The 15481-nt window shown below is 46.0% G+C and overlaps 1 protein-coding gene across 1 annotated transcript; it reads left to right on the plus strand.

The window, feature by feature from the left end:
- Positions 1-4323: 4323 nt before the first annotated feature.
- Positions 4324-15481, plus strand: LOC119444860 (cuticle protein 16.5-like). Its single transcript, XM_049664778.1, has 3 exons — positions 4324-4389; positions 14743-15402; positions 15476-15481. Exons 1-3 carry the CDS (start codon positions 4324-4326, stop codon positions 15479-15481), a joined length of 732 nt encoding a protein of 243 aa, XP_049520735.1.

A 15481-nucleotide genomic window follows, 5' to 3' on the forward strand; every position in this document is an offset into this window, starting at 1 on the left:
AATCACTACGCAGAACGGAAACAGCGGCACCAGTATCGACGAGAGCTTGCACAGGAACACCTTCGAGAGTTACAGATAGCATATTGGCCGGGCGACAAGGAGGTATTTCCGAAGTTCGACAGGACGCAGTTTTCCCTCCAAAAACTGCAATCCTTAGTTTTCCGAGTGTTGGTCAGCAAGGCGGGAGATGGGGCGAAGCGGTGATGCAGAGCGGCGGTAGGGAGAAGGAGAACGTCGTCTAGCCGAACGGGAGCCCTGAGGCAGACGTGGAGACGCTGGAGGAGATGGAGAACGACGCTGCGTAAAAGCGGACGGGCCTGGGTAGTAAGCGTCGTGTCGTCGGTTCTCGTCTCGCTCGAAATCGGCATAGCCTCGGCTTACATCCAGCTGGCGGCGACGGCAGTAACGCGATATGTGGCCCCGTATACCGCAGTAAAAGCAGACCGGACGAGGTGGACGCCACGGAGTATACGAAGGTGCAGCAGGTGCTCGGGCGCCCATAGAGGTCAAATGGCCGCAGGTGAGGTCAGGAGGCCCAGAAGGGACAGTAGCAGGTGGCATTGCAGCGACTTCCGCGTATGTGGGCATCGGGAACGCTGCTGGGGCAACCGACGTCGTCGGTGTCGTGATGGCTGCCAACTCCTCCTTCACAAGGTTGCGCAAGTCGAACGTTGGCGATGGGGCGGGAACAACAGTGGATCGCCGCTGTTGCTGCTCCTGAAGTTCTTCGCGAATAATAGAGCGGATAAGAGCACGTAAATCAGAATGAGGTGGCATTGGAAGGTCGCTGTCACGGTGAAGACGGAGGGCCTGAAGCTCGTCCAAGCGCTGGCACGTCGATGTAATATCTTGAACCGAGGTAGGATTTTGGACAGCTAAGGCGTTGAATGCGATGGAACCAATGCCTTTAAGAATATGGCGAATGCGTTCGGCTTCCGTCATTCCAACGTTGGCGCGGCGGCGTAGAGCCAGGACATCTTCGATGTACGATGTATATGACTCTTGCGGAAGTTGAACACGCGCAGCGAGCTTCTGTTTGGCGACTTCTGAACGGCCAGATGAAGACGCGAAAATTTGCCGCAAGCTGGTAGTAAACGCTGACCAGTCGGTGAAGTCAGTTTCGTGGTTAAAATACCACGTCTTCGCAACGTGGGTCAGATAGAACGCGATGGTAGTCAACTTCTGTCTATCGGTCCACCCATTGGCCGAACTCACGCGGTTGTAGTTGTCGAGCCAGTCGTCGACGTCTTCCCCGCGGAGACCCGCAAAGACTGGTGGATCACGATGAGGGGTGGTAATGGTGCACGATGTCAGTGCAGCCGATGTCGTAGGAGCAGGAGCGTCAGGGGTAGCGATAGTGCCGGCGGCCGACGCAGGGGTGGTCATAGCTGTGGGGGTGGCCGGGCGCAGGCGGCGACCGGAACGTAGCTCCAGGTAGGGCAGGAACGCAGGAGGACGTCGGGATCTTGACGCACCTCCACCACTTTGAAAGACGGAAGACGACCAGGACAGGCAGCACTGGCAGACCCGTTTATTCCACCGGCACGGCCGAGGCTCAAACACGAAGAAGAAGAGAAACAGGGATGATGATGGCTATATACAAATGAGAACGATGAAGTACGTGAAATGTGCTTACAATATATATATATATATATATATATATATATATATATATATATATATATTATTTCAGCTGCAGCACGAAGAGCTGATTTGTATACAACTGGAGTGTTATGTTGCGTTTCGTGGTGTCTAAGCTGACTTAGAACAGTTTCGAATTTACATATTTACTCCAATGTTTATAGCTAAAGCCACAAAGAAAACCACAGAAAACTACATGCATTGTGACTGGGGGGTCATTTGTTTTCTCTCCTTCCTATCCATCGATAGTCTTGCCCTATAAATGTAAAATGTCACACTACCAACCAAAGCAGAGCATCCATCCTTACATTTCAAAGGCTTTTTAATGCTAGATAGTTTTGCTTACAAGCATATTCTGACAACAAATGTGCACCACCTTCATTTCAGAGTGATATAAAGGGTTGTTTCTGCATAGCCACGATGTTCTAGCACACCGGCAGGAATACAGCTGTGCCTGGTGGCACCGTATAGATCACGCGTAACAGTGAACAAGTAGTAAAGAAAGTTGCTGAAACAAGGTGACAAATATGTAGGAGGATTATATTATCTGAGCCACATGCAAAGTTGCTTTCTATATACTGAATTACCACAGCTTTGATTTGTCAGTTTATTTTACTCCTCACACACAGCGTTGCAATAATTAATGAAAGGTTATTTGTGATGTGATGTACGGATTTGAAAATAACTTGTGAATTCATACCCAATTTGCCACTATGCATGTTTTCTAGCGAAAACATTTTACGTTTAGCACGGAGGCTCAGCCACTGTAGCCTCTACTACAAATTTCTATAATCTATGTCCCAGTGCCCATGAGGGTAGCATTTATTTCGCTATTGGAGTAGTGACTAGATAATAGAGCACACAAATCTTGCGGTTTTACGCAGAACACATTGCGCACTAGTCACAATGCTGAAGCCGAGGAACTGTATGTTGGTTTGTTATGAAAATAAAGAATGGCAACAAATAGTTCGTCATTTTTTGTGTTGCCCTGTCTTGAGCCAGGTCAGCATTTATTTCATTTCATTGCCATACGCATGTTAAAGCAGTTACTACTTAAGAAAGACCAACACTACCACTAACTACATAAAACGTTTCACACAACGTGAGGTCACCGAACTCACTGCGCCGCTTCGTCACTTGATAATCTTAGTTTGCTTTCAGATAAAATACACGTACTGGCCAGCGGTTTATGTTATGCTATGCCGTTTTTTTAGTAAAATATGTGTGTGCATTAGCTAACTAGGTTGTTACTACCTAAACATCACGCCGCCCATGCCCACCTCACTCAAATAACCTGAGTAGAGTTTACAATAGTTCTCTGCTCATGTGCATCCTGTACGAGGTTATTTTTTATAGGAAAAAATAATCGAGATAGAACACTCATGTATGATGCTGACAACATCAAACAATGTCAAGTCGATCATGCTTGTTTGCTGCCATGGCTCAGAGAGCGAGCATGCTTGTCATCGCATGGCCTAATTTTTGTGCACATTGGTCATGTGTCGTATACTTTGCTTAAATGCTGAATTAGGTATGTCTAAGTAGTAAAGGGGCCACAGATTTGCCACCCAGGTCAGTAGAAAAGAATTTAACTATTTCACTCGAAATAAGTTCTCTGATCAGCAATATAAATTATTTGCTTTTATATAAATATTCTCCTTGAAAACATCTCATGAGCATATATCTGCATAAGGCGACTATCTTACACACATATTGCTTTTATGCCAGTCATGATCACACTACTTAACCTTCACTTCTCTGCTGCATCATTCTCTGCTGTCACTTCTCTGATGCACGTCATGTTTACACGCGGCAAGAACTTCATTCACGGCAGAGCGCATATTTTATTTTACTGGTTGAATTAAGGTTTTATTTTCTTTGGAAAGTTTACAAGGCAGGAAGCATTAAATTTCTAAAAGGCATGTTTCATACCGCACTTCGTCATTGGGGGTTTTATATATGTAAACAAAAAAGGAAAAGGCATTTCGTTCATCAAAGTGTTTTAAAATTGGCCGAGTAAAAAAAGCATGAACAAACAAATACAAGCAAATCAGGAAGTTGTACTCGAAGCCTCGCACGCATGCTCAGTGTAAAGAGGGGTGACTTGTCGACCTACGCAGCTGCATTCCGCGACAGTTGTGCGTGTGTTGCGCGCTCTCGCAAGCTGTCACTAGAACAACTACAGAAACTTTGCCATCGCGCCAAACACAACCGAACGGGGATGGGATGAACACAGCCGAGTGAAGTGGATATATGGGGATTCTCGGACGAATCACTTTCGGCGATACGATCAACTTCGCGTGAGTAGAACGCGGTGCGTCTGATGATTTGAGAGGTTTTGCTAAACCAACCAATGCAGCGCGCACTGAAATTTATCGTCCGAGAATATGTCCCAAGTTGCAATATGATGCGATGCAATGCATTTTTAAAAGATGGCGCCGATAAGACGACTGTGCAGTGTTTCGAACAAGAGTGATAACGCCAATGCAGCACATGCGGTTGCAGAAGAGAATATCACGTTTTCGTCGTGACGCGGGAACTTGAACTCACACCTACAAACATATGCGAGTGTTGTCTGCTTTTAAATATACTTGCCAACCCTTAACAACTCTGCTCCGCCGAATGCTTGCCAACTGTCAACAGACCGCGTCGTCCATACCGAATTTTACGACGCGATACGCCATGCGGGCGTCCATCCCGGTCCTCACCCGCGTGGACGCAGGTGGAGTGGGCAAGCGGATGACGCTAGTATAGCCCCTTAAGCTCTACGGCGGGTCTTGAGGCAAGAAATGGCTAGGCATACTTGAAGAGCCATCTCGATTGTAATGAGGCAAATAGTCGATGGAAAGGGTCTATACCCACAAAGGCAGAGCTCATGTACAACCATTAAAATAAATTGAACTCTTGGGTTTTACGTGCCATCATAACGATCTGATTCTGAGGCACACCGTAGCGGAATGACCAGAATAATTTTTACCACTTGGTGTTCTTTCGCGTGCACACATGAGCGTTCTTGCAGTTTTCCCCAACAAAATGCGTCCGCTCGACAAAGGTAGAACCAGTTGCCTCTAGATCAGCGGCGCAACGCGATAGGCACTGGGCTACCCCGGAAACATTACCAGTAACCAAGTGTGTGTTAACATAATTGCCATTATGAAAAGAGCGCCAGATATTTTCCAATGCGAGAAGGCGAAGATTTACAGAGCTCACTATGCGAAATGTGTAGTCATGGAAACATTTATTGAGGATGCTGACTTGAAAACCGTAGCACATTAAATGCTTCTTCCTTCGTGCTTTCTCCAGCGGTTTATATTAGGTTTACATCAGCTTTAGCTCGAACCAAAATAATACAAGACAGTCAATACATAGTAGCATTGCTGACAACCTTTCTTCATTTTTTCAACAAATCTTAATTCCATAGTAGTCACCACGCCGTGTGCACAGTACAAACTTCTCGTTTCTCTTCCTTCTAAGACATTTGCCTTGTCAACTCAAGACTATTCCAATATATAGAATTTCAGAACCACATAACGAAACAGAGGCGTTACAAACGCATGTCATCACCGCCTGTGTTGAATAAAACAAGCCTCCAGGAATTATCATCCTCCAGCGTCATTACTCAAGTTATCAAGCATCCTTACTCAAGCTTTGTCATTGCTAGCATCACCAAGCGCACACATGTGCAAGTCATAACGCGATAGCGTTAAAGGCCCCATGTCGCAGAAAATCCGGTGTCGGTGGTGGCGCCGGCGTCCGCGACCAAGAAAAGCATCCCGAACCACCCCGACCATGCAGGCCCTCCGCGTGGCGCAGACGCATTAGTGAATGGAATTTCTCCAAGTAAGATGCATCAGACAAATCGTAAAGTACGACATAACCACAACCTACCGACGTGATAGCATGGGATTGTAATTTGAATATGCGAGAAAGCATATATCTCTTAACCGGAAACTCAAACTCAAACCCTTTTCCAGCATTTCTACCATTTATACAGAATCGCGCCCGGTTGGTCCCTTGCAAGAACACCATTCAAGTGGCGCTCGCGTCCTCGGCAGCCGCGCGCGGAGGCGACATGGGAGAAAAAGAAAGCTGCATTTGCCAGGAAGCCCGACAAGCGGTCATGGATCTTTGAATGCTATCGCGTTCCAATCTTAAAGGCGGAGCTTAAGCGTCCTCCAATTTTTTACACCGTATTTATTAGCATGAATGCTGAGCATATGATATTCATAATAGATAATGCATTTAGGAAAGCGACGCATTGCAATCGCGGACACGATACCGTTTTGTGTGAACTCAAACTGTTTTATTGACTGGATCAAGGCTCTGTACGCGAATGTTTATATTCTTTTGAGTGCCTTATCATTCCGCCGTGTCAGTTCTGCCATCACATAGGTGGAATAAGTTTACTGAATGACCATGCCGACAACCCGGGTAACGAAGCAGCTCCCCTTGCCGCCCAAGCAGCAGATAACAGGGAGGTGGGATCGCTCGACCCCGATGCCCTCTTGAACACATCCTCACCTATCAGGAATTCACCCAATTCAACAAGGATTCGTGCAGAGCGTATACGTTCCCGAGCCCGATTTTCTCCAGGGAGCAGGCCCTGCTAAGGTCGATCCGTGCGAAGCCCCAAAACGTTGGCTGAAATTTCCAAGCAATAGTTCAAACCTAACTGCAGGCACTGCAAAGCACTTACTGCAGACCAAGATCAAATACTTTGGGGGTGCCCATCCAACCCCCCGCCAAGGACGATTCTTCGCCAAGCCCTTAGCTCGAGGCCTGGGAGCCCGCGACCAAGACAGATGACCCAAAATGCCAAGACATGCTGGCAGAGTGGGCTAACCACGTCGCAGCCACATGACCTCCACGCTAGCTCCTCTGCCAAGGTCTCACCTACTAATTTACGCCTCCAATAAATTTTACTTCTCTCTCTATTGAATGAATGCTTGTAGAAACTTTTTCATGCTAAACAATTCGTCCTGTTACTAGGTCATGGGCAGAACAGACTGTGCTGAGCTTCGCATCTGCGGCACTATAACGTAAACCTATTCCAAACTGTTTCTAATCAATTTCAGGAATCAGCCCTCCACGATAGGTCAAAGGTTTTCCGGGCTGTCATAGATTCGCTTGTCTGTCACGCGACATCACAAGAACCGCGAAAGCTCCCCATCTGATATGACGTGGTGCACTGGTTTTTCACGATTGGACCAAGCAGAAGAAAAATTATTATTTATGATTTGTCGCCTTTTTTTACCATTAGCCATCCACTATTACTTTTATGTCACGTGAAGTCAGATAAACGCTATAACTCACCGCGTCCAAGGGGCGTGCCCGCATTAAAGATGCTTCATTATGCCGAACAGAACATTTTCTTTTTTTTTCGATTAGCAAGACACTGCATAAGAATGGATAGTTGGGCGAGTTGGTAAGGTAACATATTCTTGGCTCCGTCCGTGTCTTCTTCGCGCTTATATCAAGAATAGCAAGACACTACCGCGTACCGCAACGAATAGGAGGCGTCAGCCCATTCATGCCTCTGGCACAGCCTACTCGGGCCTGCTGTGGAGAACAGCCTTATTTGCGCATAATAAAATTTTACGTGGCAATATAACGTTGTTCAGCCAGTTCGGCATTTATACAACATCGTTCTACCAACTCTTCTTCACTGACGATTCGGTTTAGCGCCGTTTTCAAGCTTTCGGTGCACGCCTCTGCGATTTTCGACCAGCCGCCGCAAGCTAAGCCAGGGAAAGCGGGCCAATTCCAAGCCGGCACCAGCGTCCACATCGGCTTGTCTACTTTCACTGCGCTAGGCCGGTCCCAAAGAGATCCTCTCCGTTAATGTCGGTGCCTCGTCTCTTGTCCGCCAATTAGAATAAAAGAACTTTCAATGTAGACAATGGTATTCGCTTTGAAATAAAGCAACAGTGACCTCCTATAAACGAGGACAGGAGTTTGATTAGATGGTTCAAACAACGCTACGGGTCACTGCCGGATGGTTACGTCGGTGGTTACGTAAATTTGAGGTTTAGAGAGTTGAATAAAAAGATATTGTAATAATTTTACGTTATAGGTCCCTCATCCATTTTTACTGTATCGACATAAGAATGTCGTTAGGATGAACCATAGCCTCCTATATACTTTCTGTGCCCGCGCAATCACTCCGGGAGCGCCGTTCAACCTGCTCTCCTGACCTCCTCGCAGGTCGCCCACTAGGGGCGCTGCTACCCCAGAATAGTTCGCTAGCCGCCGTGCATGGTTAAAGGCGGGAAAAATTGCGTGTGCGCGTCTCCATTAGTCTCAAATTGAGACAATATTAATTTGCCTCGCCTGCCGACGGTTCGCTGGTTTGCTGGGAGATCACCTTTCTGCAGCAGTCCACGGCTGGAAAAAAAAAAAAAAAACTTGCCTTCTGCCTTGGATTGACGCGGTGAGCTGCGGCAGGGTATTGAAGGACTGTGGCTGTGGTGACACTGTTGGTTCCGTATTGAGGATGTCTAGCAGCAGCGTAAATGAGAGCCTTCTGGCCGAAAAGAAGACATTGTGGTCACGAGTGAGTTGTGCTACTTTAAATGGCTTGATAGGGCGCTTTGCGAGTTGACACCCAGTAGTATGGCGTATTGTTGTGGACCTGGATGCACCTCGTACATTAAGAAAAGGTCCCGAGCATCTCATTTAATGAAATTCCAAGCGATGAAGAACTTCCATAGAAGTGGCTCCAAGTTGGAATGTGTCAAACGTGGAATGCGTCAGATACTTGCTGAGAGAGATGCACTTTCGATTTGTTCTGACTAGAAAGCTCTCCTCTGACGCCAATGAATCCTTTTTTGGGTGGTTGAGGAGGTCAGCTGGAAGTAACGATCAGACAGACTCAGGGGCAGTTTTGTTCGGAACAGAAAAGTCTCTGAAGACAGGCATTGCGTCAACATCGACAAACAGCAACGTGATGGACACGGAAGATAGCACATGCTCGTCGCTACGCCGGCAACTGAGCGTAAGTACTACGCCAGAACCATCCAGAAATTTCCCGAAGAGGCGACAGCAGCGCTGTTCAACCACATTACCCGGCGCAAGGAAGCGTTTCGTTCGCCAGAATGTGCAGCACTAGCGATGGTTGGCGGATACCTATCGAGAGCTGTTAAGCTGTCATTGAACGGGTGTCTTGCAAAGAATGCCTCAGTTTGTTGACAAAGCCCAAGCCCTCGGCGCCATCAGATTCTCTGATTAGGCTTCAAGACAGAAGCCGTCTACTGTATCGGTCAGACGAACTCGTAGTTGTGCTGAACTCTCTGCGCAAGTAGGTTGAAGTAGTGCTCGCTAAGCTAAGAAATTTTACGCAGCCGCTGAGGGAGACTGCCGTGAATGCTGCTCAAGTGCTGCGAGAGCGTGAACTATTGAATTGTTCAGTGCCTGAGCACCACGAGAAGCTGTTTGAGATCATGGTGACAAAGTTCTTCCGCCCTCTATTCACTAATTTTGCGCTGAAGATAACAGACAAGAACGAAATCGCAAAAGTTTTTCACAGAAGCCCCTTTCACGAAAGCTCCACAAACCTTAAATCCAAATGATGGCAATAAAAGCTTTTGTTGTGCAGTTATTAGAGCCGACATTATTTTTTTTTCGACACTGACATAGAAAACATATGTAATAATAAGCAGAAGGAAAATGAAGCTTCATACTAGTACAGATAAGAGCTGTGGTTTTCCTTTTATCGTTCTTTTCTTTTGGAAGAAGCAATGCGCGGCGGCCTGTACGCTTCTGTGTCGGCGTTAAACGCCCGGAGATGTTGTAAAACAATAGAATCGGCACCGGTAAAAAAAATTGCGTGATATATAGTTATGCTACAGCGCACGCCGCCGTAGACTGTCCTGTATTTCTATTCTGGGGTAGCACCGCCAACTGGTGGTGAGTGACGGAACTATGCGCGACGACCGGTTCCCTGCGTTCTCGGCGCCGATGGGCAGGCATGAAGTACATAGGAGGCTATGGATGAACATAACATGTCGAATGTACTTGCGTTAAATGTGCATCAAATGCTTCCACCCTTTGTAATGCGAAACCATTATTAGGCGACTCACCAACTAAATATGTCCGTCGGCCTGTCTGTTCGTCCGTATCGTGCAACGCGATGTGCTCCATAAAGAAGAAAAGAAAACAGGATAATTTTGAAGCGAAAAACGCTCGCGGTGGTGAGCTTGGAACCTACGACCTAATGCTCAGAAGCCGGTGTCGTGCGTACTGGCACAAACACCAACCTTTTTGATTTCGTTATGTTTATTACATTAACATGTAACCCAATAAAACATTCACCAACTGTGCATCGTAATACTATGGCGGGCCCAATGACATTCGCACACAGAAAAAGCACTGTTAAATTGATGGAAAGACAGGTTCCACTTTAGAAGGGCGGTAAGGATAAGCACCTCACCAAAATGTGGCGCCAGTTCGATTGAATATCAAGTCCATCATAAGCGCGTTTTAGGTGCACAGTCATCTGGTGAAACTCACCGTTTTCGGTACAACCTGTTCGGCGTTGCGGTACATCATTCGCGCTTTCCAGAAACTATGCATTCCCATGCAAAAAAAAAGCATGTCGTAAGCTACATTATCATCAAGGGTCGGCAGCAGGTATCGCACAATATGAGGGTTGATTTCAAAGTCTTTCGTTAGAGTGCTTTGGAGGACATCCCGAAATAGGATGGCGTCTTTGCAACCAATGAAACGATGTTGATTAGACTAAAATTACCAGAAGACACAGCGATACCCTTTTTCTGTAGCCTTGCTTTTGCCGGTAACGTTGCACTATGAAGTTTCTAAAATAATGTTTTGCAGCGATTGGATATATACATTTTACGAACTCGCTTTAGCACATCGTGGCTTGGCCATACGATCTATAGTAATCAGTAACATGGAGGCGGTAATAGCATTAGGTATTGCAAGTTATTCATTGTGCCAGGCTCTCCATCCAACGCTTTCATCGAAGTTGTGCAACTTTCGTATATGGTCTTCAACATTTCAGCCCATGTGGCGAGAAAATATTTTTAGGCCAATTAGTGAGCGTGGGATGGGCTATGACCGAATCCCATATTTCAGTCACTCACGCAAGTCGCACTTCTCAGTGCCTTATGGTTGCCTTATTTAGTTGTTTCTTCAATTTTTGCTTCAGGTTTATGCTTTTGGAGGTTCATGCAAGAGGTCTACTTGCCGGTTCATTTCCTGACAGTCGTATTTCCACCGAATACTTGTACTCTGTGTAACGTGAAACGTTACGCAAAGATTTACTGCCCATGCTAAACACCCACGCCTGCAGACGGTGAATATAACTGAATCATATTAATGTGTTGTGCCGGCGGCACAAAAGAAATTATCAAAAGAGAATAGTTTCTTTGAAGGCTTTGTTGAAAAATTTGGTGATGGTGTAATAACAGCAATCTCTAGGACCACATGTAGATCTCACTTAGACCCTTGTAGACATCAGCAAAATTCCGGTTTCGCCAAAATTTAATGCCAAACTCGTCTAATGCCCGATGCGTAATGGGCCTTCCGTGACCGACCGAAATGCCACCGATTTCTGAGCGCTCATGCGCTTCGCGTCGCGCAGCACCGACAGATAAGCAGCCAGTAAGTTTATAAGGATGATAAGGAAGGATGAGGGGTTATATTGGTCTCATCCCGGTTGACATTGGTTCGACACGGACGGATGAGGTGCTAAAGAGCTTTTATAATGGCCGAAGCTATTCTGATAATGAATGATAAGGGTTGATAAATGACTGGAAAACGGCACGAGTAACACCCATTAAAAAAAAAAACGTGATAAATTGGCTGTTTGCAATTACAGACTTGTTTGAAATACGTTCGCATGCTCAAAGTTGATAGAACATGTACGTGCAGACGAAATAAGATTGTTTTTAGGCAATAAAGGTACAGCTGCAGCGGAAAAGGGTTAGCACAAGTGGCCTATGACCGGAGCAGGGAAACTGCAGTACGCGGTGCGCTTCTCGTGCACACTGGTATCTAAGGCGCCAAATGATTCATTTTTCAAAAAGGTGGTGCTTGGCACTCTCATTTTCGGCGTACTAGGAAACAACAGAGTCGCGTGCCGCAATTTATCTGCTCGGGTGATCGCTCACTTGTGCTAATCTTTATCCGCTGCAGCTACATTATTTACTTGTCCTTTTCAGCTTGGATTTAGACAATGTAAATCCACCACTAATCAATTATTAACTACTATTCATATCTTTCCTTGCTGTTAACCACGCTGGGCACATATATGTATGATTTCTAGATTTCAGGAAAGCCTTTGACAAAGTGTCGCATGGGAAACTTCTCTTAAGCTTGAATCCATAAGTATTCCACAATATATCGTGAAATGGGTAGAGACATATCTAAGGAATAGGAAACAATTCGTAGGATTTGATTTGATTTGATTGGATTTGATTTAATTGTCTTTCCAAGAAAGAAAGGAACAGCCACAAAAAGCTACTGCAATTAGTAGCTTGACGGGGTGACAGCCCCGTTAGAATTACAGCAACGGACAGTGCGTAGGACAAAAAATATATAAGAAATGAATAAGATCGGAGAAAAAGGATACATACACACGAATAAATATACATGCTGGTAGAAGATTGTTAAGCATTAGGATTAACAGGAACCTGATGGAAACAGTTTTAGCTACATTAAACAAATTATGAAATGAGGAAACACAGAGAAACAGAGAGAACATTGGAAGGATTGGTGCAAATACACAGTCGAATGAAATCAAGTAATGTTATAGAATACTTACAAGAACAAGTCACGAAGCTCTTGCCATGTTATGTTTGCAATTTCAACACCATTCTTTTGTTGTTGTAACCGGTTCAACAGTGCGCTTCTGACACGCTTCCTGTTACCTCAGCTGCATAACAGGAGAGTGTTTTGGGGCTTTTCAAAACACAAATCGCTTCAAAAACGATTAGTCTTTTCGCATATGATTGTACTCTTTACAAAGAAGTAATGTGTGATGAAGGCCACAAGGCATTGCAGGATTCCCTGTTTTCAGTTGAACGGTGGTACCGAGAATGAGATATGGAAATAAATGTTAATAACAATGTGGTTTTAAGGATTACATGCAAAAAACAGTGGAGTGCTTTTACCTACAACTTTAATAGTTACGCAATTACCGAGGTAAGCAAATATAAGTATTTAGGTGCCATTCTTACCAGTAACCACTCCTGGTCAACAGACGTAAAAGAAGTTTGTTCTTCAGCTTTCACAAAGTGGTGCTTCTTAAGGAGAAAACTAAGCAAGGTATCTAGTAAATTTAAGTTGTTGGCGTACTACATTTACATCAGGACTAAGTTGGCATATGCGTCAGCAATTTAGCATCCCCACACTAAAGAAAGCACAGTACTTGGAACGATGCACCGACTGCCATACCAGGGTTTAGGGATGTGCTTGAGCTTCCAGGGCGGCGTTCTAAATATACGCGGGTCCGACTTACGCGGACGCGACATAGGCGGTTACGCCAAAATTTCTGGATTTAAGCTTTATCACGTCCTGTAGGACCTGTGTTGAGATCGCACAAGCGCCACTACACATCCTGCAATGAGCCAAACCAGTGGAATTGCATCAAATTCAGCTTTCAGCACTAATATTGTTTTGAACTTTTAATATTTACAAAATATTTACTATTTAGGATAAAATGAATGAGCTGTGAATGTTATCTTTCATGACATATGTTTGTGGGCTGCTATTCTCAATATATTGAGCAATAATTTAATCAAGAACGTGAGATCTGGTATGAGCAACTTTGGTGATTGAATAGTGTATAGCAGTATATATCCCGAATATACGGTATGCACGAGCATGTAACGTAATACAATTAAAGATTGGCGGAGCCCCACGGAGAAGGTGAAAATTCGGTTGGAGTGACCCAAGGAGGTTTAAAACCTCCTTGGAGTGACCATATAATTGCTAATGCAAGAAAATATGGTTCCAAATTTTATTCCATTATTCGCGATGTCTCGCAACAGCCCGATTATACCGCATGACACTTTTATTCTTTGTATTTCATTCAACTCATCAAAAAGAAACGCTTCAACTGTGCCACATTGAGCATAAAATAGAGAGAACGTCTCGCCCAATCTGAATGGCTGTTCGCTAAACAGCAAAAGAGCTAACGTTCCTCCACCCATTTCTTGTCCTCGCAACAAGCCCTAGACTTGCCTCTGAGCGATGGCTGCAATACTAATTTCTCGCCGTACCCGTCGAAATAGGTCTAACAATAAAAAAGATAAGCATCGCACGTCTTCGTTCAGGCGCAGTTTAGGAGGCCTCCAGTTATGCTGGGCTCATGAAAGCATCCTACTTTTCCTCTATGCTGCGGTTCATGGTATTCAGAGTAGAATTTGTACTGAATATCTTATTAGGTGCTTACCTACCCAAAAGAATTGTTTAAATCTATCCTAGCATGCCCGCGCAACACCAGTGTGGAAAAGAAACAAAAGAGTAGCTTTTACATGTGTACTATAGCACGAAAAAAAAAAGAATAACGCACGTGAGGAATAGCAGAGCGTCTACTTTATGCGAGGTGTTGTCTTGGTGCGTATTATTAAAGAATGAAAATCAGATTCCCTCGCCACTCGAAAAGCCCGGCTTCTCACTTCTTGTCGAAGCCAACAATCGGGTATAAAAGGCTGCTCCTCACAGACCCAAATCAGAAGCTTCTTCTCCTCCATCGGACTAGGGCCACCACCATGGTATGTCAGCGATGAACTATTCAATCTCGCGGGGAAACTGTTAACAGTTCAAGAATTTCTCATGCAAAAATGGTCTCCTTCTTATCCTTGCTTTTTTTTTGCAAGATTAAGTGAAAGTGGCTAAGGCTGTTACAACCATTTAGTTGAAATGTAGAGACTCACTAATCAGTATCTTCCGACAGCATTGCTTGTAAGGAGTTCTTTAAATGCAGGTCACAAACGAACCCACCAGTCCAATAAACAAGCATCAATTAAAAATGCAATAATACGTGAGGCAACGACCAGACCAACACTTATTCTCACTTTTGTGGTGTAGTTAGCAGCACTTTTTTTATATGCCGAAAATGTTTTTTTCTTCTCTCAGCTGCGTGCCTGCATCGTCCTCGCCCTGGCCACCAGTGCCTTTGCTGGTCACGTTGCCGGAGGTTACACCCTCGCCAGCAACCTCGGTTACGGCCTTGGCTACGGAAGCCTCGGCTATGCTGGTCTCGGTTATGGTGGCCTTGGTCTTTCCCACTACGGCCTGTCCCATGGAGTCGGCTACTCCGGCCTGACTGGCTATGGTGTTGGTTACGGATACGGATACGCCCCAGCCGCTAGCTACGCCGTTGCTGCCCCAGCGGTCACCCGCACTGTTTCCACCTACCACGCTGCTCCAGCTGTGACCGCTGTTCACGCTGCCCCAGCCGTGACCGCTGTCCACGCCGCTCCAGCTGTTGCCACCTACGCTGCCGCCCCAGCCGTGACCAGTGTTGTCCAATCTGCTCACGTCGTTGCTGCTGCCCCAGCTGTCGCCACCTACGCCGCTGCCCCAGCTGTCACCAAGGTGGTGCAGACCGCTCCAGCTGTCACCTACGCTGCCGCCCCAGCTGTCACCAGGGTGGTCCAGTCCGCTCCATTGGTCCACACCTATGCTGCCCCCGCAGTGACCAAGGTTGTCCAGTCCACTCCTCTTGTCCAGACCTACGCTGCCGCCCCAGCTGTCACTCGTGTCACTACCTACGCTGCCCCAGCTGTCACCAAGGTTGTCCAGTCCGCGCCAGTTGTCGCCAGCTACGCCGCTGCCCCAGCCGTGACCGCTGTACACGCTGCCCCAGCCGTGA

This window comes from Dermacentor silvarum, chromosome 3, assembly GCF_013339745.2.
Source record: "Dermacentor silvarum isolate Dsil-2018 chromosome 3, BIME_Dsil_1.4, whole genome shotgun sequence".
Classification (NCBI taxonomy): Eukaryota; Metazoa; Arthropoda; class Arachnida; order Ixodida; family Ixodidae; genus Dermacentor; species Dermacentor silvarum.

Excerpts from the sequence above, each read along its gene's own strand:
- LOC119444860 (XM_049664778.1), top strand. The coding sequence starts at position 4,324 with ATGCGGGCGTCCATCCCGGTCCTCACCCGCGTGGACGCAGGTGGAGTG. Across the intron at positions 4,390-14,742 it reads TGGGCAAGCGGATGACGCTA|CTGCGTGCCTGCATCGTCCT; the intron begins GTATAGCCCCTT and ends TTCTTCTCTCAG.